The 6,230-nt window shown below is 33.9% G+C and overlaps 1 protein-coding gene across 1 annotated transcript; it reads left to right on the top strand.

Annotated features, from left to right (window-relative positions):
- The first annotated feature begins 3,167 nt into the window (after positions 1-3,167).
- Positions 3,168-6,084, top strand: LOC116852920 (odorant receptor 22c-like). Its single transcript, XM_032833711.1, has 6 exons — positions 3,168-4,012; positions 4,192-4,291; positions 4,405-4,515; positions 4,777-4,932; positions 5,205-5,281; positions 5,409-6,084. The coding sequence occupies exons 1-5, from the start codon at positions 3,231-3,233 to the stop codon at positions 5,256-5,258; spliced, it is 1,203 nt and encodes a 400-aa protein (XP_032689602.1). The 5' UTR covers positions 3,168-3,230; the 3' UTR covers positions 5,259-5,281; positions 5,409-6,084.
- Positions 6,085-6,230: the final 146 nt, after the last annotated feature.

The raw sequence follows: 6,230 nt of genomic DNA, 5'->3' as shown, positions 1-6,230 counted from the left end.
TCATGTAAAAATAGAAAACGAGAAATATTCTTGCAATTGTCCAGGATATACAATAATTTACTACGAATTTTCTGTAATTCAAGAACTATATTCTATACACTACTACACTTATTAGTATTCTTTCTTTGTAAAACGTCAAATCGTAATTTTCTAACTAAGGAAAACTTTTCCCTGGACAGGAAAACTCAGACTAAGCTTATCAGTAATATTACTTCGAACATAGAAGCATTTATTCTTTTTATGTTCAACAAAAAAAGGAAGTTAGTGATTGTATATTTCATAATAATTACTGAAAAATGTATTTATATTTTAAGAGCAGCGTATACAGAGAGAACGATTTGGTTGAATCAAATAAACACTTCTTTGGAATCCCAACGAATTTTTTTATTGATCGAATAAAATTTTGTTTGACGCAATAAAAATATTTACTTGCGGCTTAGTTCCAAAGAAATATTTTTGTTGTGTCAATTAAATAATTTGTTTGGACTATTCCAAAGAAACATTTATTTGATTCAATAAATCGTTTCTCTGTGTAAATATAAATCAAGTTTGTGTTCAATATCCAGTGAAAGTCAAAGGCCATATTTTGATGTCATACTGATATCTATGACAATCTTTTTTTGCGTTTTTAGTATTCGGAATATAAGTGAACGTACTTTCTTCTTGAACTATAACTAAAAAATGGGTTAGCTTGTGTGTGTGTGTGTGTGTGCGCGCGCGCGCGTGCGTGCGTGCGTGCGTGCGTGTAATACATGGATTGTACTTATCGTCAAAGAGAAATAGCAAATCTTTATATTACGATTCGTTATTACTCACATGAACGATATTAGCGAGATACGTTTTGCTGCTGTTGCATCAGGATCAGCTGAAGTCCTGTGTCGATCGCGTAGTTGATAATTTACGACACACGATACTTGTCGTGGACGGAGAGATCACACTGTCTGTATCACACTGGTGAATGCTAGACTGGGCTGCATATTCGTAATTGTTTTCGTAGCTTTCATATGCTAAACTACGATACTCTATTATTTTCTATCCTTGGTATCTTCGAAACAGGTCAGCAAGGATAATGTTACCGTGAGTTTGCTTCCTTTGCACTGTGAAGTTCTCGAATTTGATCCTAAGATAAAACTTTGGACTACAGTCAAGGTTATTTTCTGCAAGCATAAACTGATTTATGATTATTGATTTTTTCGTAAATAATGCTTAAATGAATATGTATTTATTTTTAATTTTTTATATTCAACATTCAGATTATACTGTTATTGAATAAGCTAGTCCACAATATGAAATCGTATACAAATTTTGTCGAATTGTGCTACTTATAGTCTGCAATATTTACAACTTGATGGCACATTTTGTCACAGACATATGCCATGCAATTTGTTTACTTTCATTTAAACAAAAACGAAACTTCCGTACAAATTTTTAAGTATTTGTTTGGATTTGCATTCATCATTTTCAACGTGTTTATATACTGCTTTGACAGTGATCTGCTCACTGAGAACTACATCCAGTTTGCATCCATGTGTTATGAAGGTGCGTGGTGTCGAATGTCTCTCAGAAAAGCGATTGAGATGATTATGTTAATCTCGATACCAGGTGTAGAAGTATGAAACCGGAATTTTTTTATACAAATAAGACGTCTGTTGTTCGAAAGTGATAAATAATACTTTATTCAAAATAATTTCCACTGTTTTGAACACATTTTTCCCACCTCTCTGGCAGTTTATGAATGCCGTGCCAAAAAAACTTTTCATCTTTTGAAGCGAACCAGTTATCTAGCCATTTTTCCACATTTTCATACGAATCGAAGCGTTGGTTAGCGAGAGCGTGTCCTAGCGATGCGAACAGGTGATAATCGGACGGAGCCAAGTCTGGAGAATAAGCCGCATGCGGTAGTAATTCCCAACTGAACGACTCGATCGTTTCCTTGACCCGTTTTGCTGTATGTGATGGGGCATTATCATGGAGCAAAATGACATTGTGTTGCCTTTTTGCATATTCTGGTCGTTTTTTAGTCAATGTTCGATTTAAATCGATCATTTGTTGTTGGTAGCGATTAGTATTGACGGTTTGACCAGGTTTCAGCAGTTCATAGTTCATAGTTCATAGTTCATAGTTCTTCGTTCCTCACGTCAAAATCACCACTTTTGAATTTTTTAAACCACTCGAAACACTGAGATTTACCAAGAGCATATTCACCGTAAGCTTCGACAAGCATTCGATGTGATTCTGCAGCAGTTTTCTTTAAATGATAACAGAAAATCAATGCTGTCCGCAAATCATAGTTAGTAGGCTCGAAACGTGACATGTTTAAGGTTATACAAAAATATACTAGAGAATGAAAGTTGGGGTTATGTTTGTTGACAATATTCGTCAGCTGTTAGGAGAATATAATAGCGCGGCAGTAGCGGTCTTACGGTCACTAAACTGAACGCTGGCACCATTTATAGGGGAATTCCGGTTTCATACTTCTACACCTGGTATATCATCACCTCGCCACCTTCAGTGACAGAAAATAACGACGATGACGTTGAGTAAATTCTTTAATGTAAGTAACACTTTTGTATGCTCTAATCAAAATATAATTAAAATTGTTTAGTATATATCGTAACGAGACAGTCTCGAAATTAATGTAGACCATGTTGATCGTTAAAATATTTTTATTGTGGAGGCAAGTGCTTTTGTTCATAAATGTGCACTCCCTTTTTCAGTGAACTACGAATAAACTGCAATTTTATTCCTTCCTCTATCAAAGTTATGATTGCTATCATCAGAGGTTGAGAGCAAATATTAGATTTGATTGCATGATGCAGAATATACTGATTCGACCTCCGATGTCTATAATTATAACTTCGGATACAGGAAGAAATAAAGTTACAGCTTAACTTTAGTCCATTGAAAAAGGGGAGACAATTCTGACGAACAAAAATACTTACTTTCGCAAACGGTCCCGATTGCCCGCGAGCAAGTTGGCTTTCAAAGTTTGCTGCCAACGTTTTAAAGCATTGCTGCCTCTCAAGCACGCAACATCTAAATATTAAAATCGCGCAAGCGCGAGCGAGCAGCGAATTTACTTGATTTGTATCTCCCTTTGCAATCGTCAGTTGTAATCGAGCGCGCATCTGAACTCTATCGTACTCGTAATAATTCGTACGGCTTTACATACGAAAGTAAATCCGTCTAAAAAAAATTGAGAAACGATTTTCTTCGAAAATTTAAGAATTATGCCGAATAACGAACGTTATGAGGATGATATTATGTATATTACTAAAGTAACACGTAATGTTTTGTACATACTTGGAGTTTGGCCGTCCTTAGACGGAAGAAAATCTATCGGCGGCCGTATCTGTAGGTTACTACTGATCATAATCTCTTGGTTACTGCTTTACTGCGTCCTGATTCCCGGTTTCCTCTTCTGGCTGCATGAGAAGAGAACGCGTATCAGGATACAAATGTTACCTCTACTCCTTTTCGGTTTTATGGCCATCGGTAAATATGGTAATTTGATATTTCGCGAAGGGCAGATCAAGCGTTGCCTACAACACATCGAAGAAGATTGGAAAAACGTAATAGATACGGACGCTCGAAACATGATGATTAAATCCGCGAAAACTGGAAGACGCCTAGTCACAATTTGCGGGATATTTATGTACGGCAGTGGGGTCTCTTTCCGGACGATCTTACCGTTGTCAAAAGGAAAACTTGTTACCGCGCAGAATATCACAATTAAACCTTTACCTTGTCCGGGTTATTTCTTCTCTTTCAACGCGCAAGCCAGCCCTACTTATGAGATGATTTTTGCGATGCAGTTTTTCTCCGGTTTAATCACATTTTCGATTACGACAGCCGTGTGTGGTCTGACGGCTGTTTTTGCGATGCATGCTTGTGGCCAGCTGAAAATACTGATGAAGCTGATGAAACATCTCTTCGAGGAACAGTGGACTGAAAAACATGATATGATTAGAAAGCTGGCTGAAGTAGTCGAATATCAAATAAGAATACGAAGGTGAGCGCATGTATTTCGTAACTTTTATTGAATCGTCACTACAACAGTAAATCGCAATTATTAACTGTATACTGCATACTGCATTTATTATACTGTATACTGCACGTGGATTGCAATATTTCAATCTTATTGTTTCTCTCAGAAATATCAGTTTCATATTATTCATAACGACATTTCAGTTTTTTGCAATTAGTGGAGCGCACTATGCAACAAATGTATCTCATAGAATTAATGGGGAGTACGATAATTGTCTGCATTCTAGGATATTGTATAATAATGGTTTGTTTTTTATTCATCTAATAACTTTTTTATTCATCTAATAAGAAAGGGATCGTGTTTCATGTCCTGATATATGCGATTAAATTGTTTTTATATTATGATCCTGTTTATAGGAATGGGAGAATAGTAATGGAATAGCTATGTGTTCTTACTTTATAACTTTCACCACCATAATGATAATTGTGTTCATGTTTTGTTACACTGGTGAACAGCTTACCAGCCAGGTATGTTCATTTGTGTCGAAATGTCAAACTCTAATAGTAAGCGCCATTATTTAATAACAAATATTACATAGTGGATTGCCCGTACATAAATGTAATTGTTTCATTTATTGCAAGTAATACAGCAGTAATTCTTAATTCTTGTTTTGGAAAATTAAAACTGAAATATGATATTTAATAATTATTAAAATAATTATTACTTAGATATCAATTTAGCAAACTGCACAATTTTATTCTATGCGTGTTTGATAATAATAATGACAGGCAGAAAAAGTGGCTAATACATCGTGCGAGCTGGAGTGGTATCGTCTTCCGGACAAAACAGCACGCAGCATCGTGTTAGTAATGATCATATCTAATTTGCCCACCAAACTCACTGCAGGGAAAATTGTGGACTTATCCTTCAAAACATTTGCTGATGTAAGATAATATTTTCAAAGTAATCTGCATGTACGTCCAGTAAATTACAGTGTTTTTATATTGCAAGAAAAGTAAACATTTCAGTAAATGTGATTCAAACAGTCCATTACTTGTTCGAATATTCTTGTATGATCTATATGTTGTGTATGGTCTATATGTTGTGTATTATCTATGTTTCATTCTTTTCACTCTCGTAATTAATAACTTTTCATTATGACAAACGAAATGTTTTCGGTATATAAAGCGAGTAATTGTGTCACATGATGTTTTAGGTGGTTAAAACTTCTATGACATATTTTAATATACTTCGAAACGTTACCGATTGAATATTTCTGTTTTAATCATCGAGGTAACGATACAATACTATACGATACTATACATATTGCAATAGTGATATCGTATCGTGTTTATTAGTAATATAAATATGTCAATTGCAAATATTGGTATAATATATAAATATAGAATATATGTTTCAGATTTAAATACATGTCTTATGCGAAAACATATGTATGTCTAGAATTTGAAACACGTAATATCAAATATTTTTGGGTCTTGTCTTTAGTAGTGTAAAGGTATGTTTCTCAGGTTGTCGATATATTGACAACCCAAAATCTTCTGGTTATAATCGCTATCAATCACTACAAGGAGTGCTATCTATCTCGTACTATTTATTTTATATTAAACGTATTACATTATTATATTAAACGTATTACATTTTATATTAAACGAATTACATTTTTCAAAAATTAAAATAATAAAAAAAATAGAAAGCAAGAAATATTCTTGCTGTCAGCCAAGATATATAATAATCTAGATATCTACCACGGATTTTCTGCAAGTTAAGAACTATATTCTATACACTACTATTATTAGTATCCTTTCTTTGTAAAACGTCAAATCGTAATTTTCTAACTCCGACACTTTCCTCCTGACAGCAAACAGAACTCAGACTAAACTCACCAATAACGTCACTTTGAACATAAATGCATTTATTCAAGTTTTTATGTTCAATAAAACACATTAGTTGTTGTATAATTCATAATTGTTCCATATAGTTATAGGAAAAATATAGTTATCTTTTTTGAACAACGTAGATATACATTAAATTCGTAACTTCAATATCTAGTGAAAGTCAAAGGCTTTTTAATATCATACTGGCATTTATGGTAACTTTCTTTTTCGTTCAATATTAAGAATATAAGTGAAAGTACATTCTTCTTGAAATATAACTAAAAATGGACTAGTTTGTGTGTGTGTGTATGGTTGAGTGTGTGTATGGTTGTGTGTGTGTGTTGGTG

Source organism: Odontomachus brunneus, unplaced genomic scaffold (genome assembly GCF_010583005.1).
Source record: "Odontomachus brunneus isolate Ranch 3 - 2012 unplaced genomic scaffold, Obru_v1 Obru_scaffold_262, whole genome shotgun sequence".
Classification (NCBI taxonomy): domain Eukaryota; kingdom Metazoa; phylum Arthropoda; class Insecta; order Hymenoptera; family Formicidae; genus Odontomachus; species Odontomachus brunneus.
Note: the sequence above shows the minus strand (reverse complement) of the source record. Positions and strands in the feature narration are given on the sequence as shown.

Coding starts and splice junctions, on each gene's coding strand:
- LOC116852920 (XM_032833711.1), top strand. CDS start 3,231: ATGCCGAATAACGAACGTTATGAGGATGATATTATGTATATTACTAAA. Junction 4,292..4,404: donor TAGGATATTGTATAATAATG/GTTTGTTTTTTA, acceptor TCCTGTTTATAG/GAATGGGAGAATAGTAATGG. Junction 4,516..4,776: donor GTGAACAGCTTACCAGCCAG/GTATGTTCATTT, acceptor TAATAATGACAG/GCAGAAAAAGTGGCTAATAC.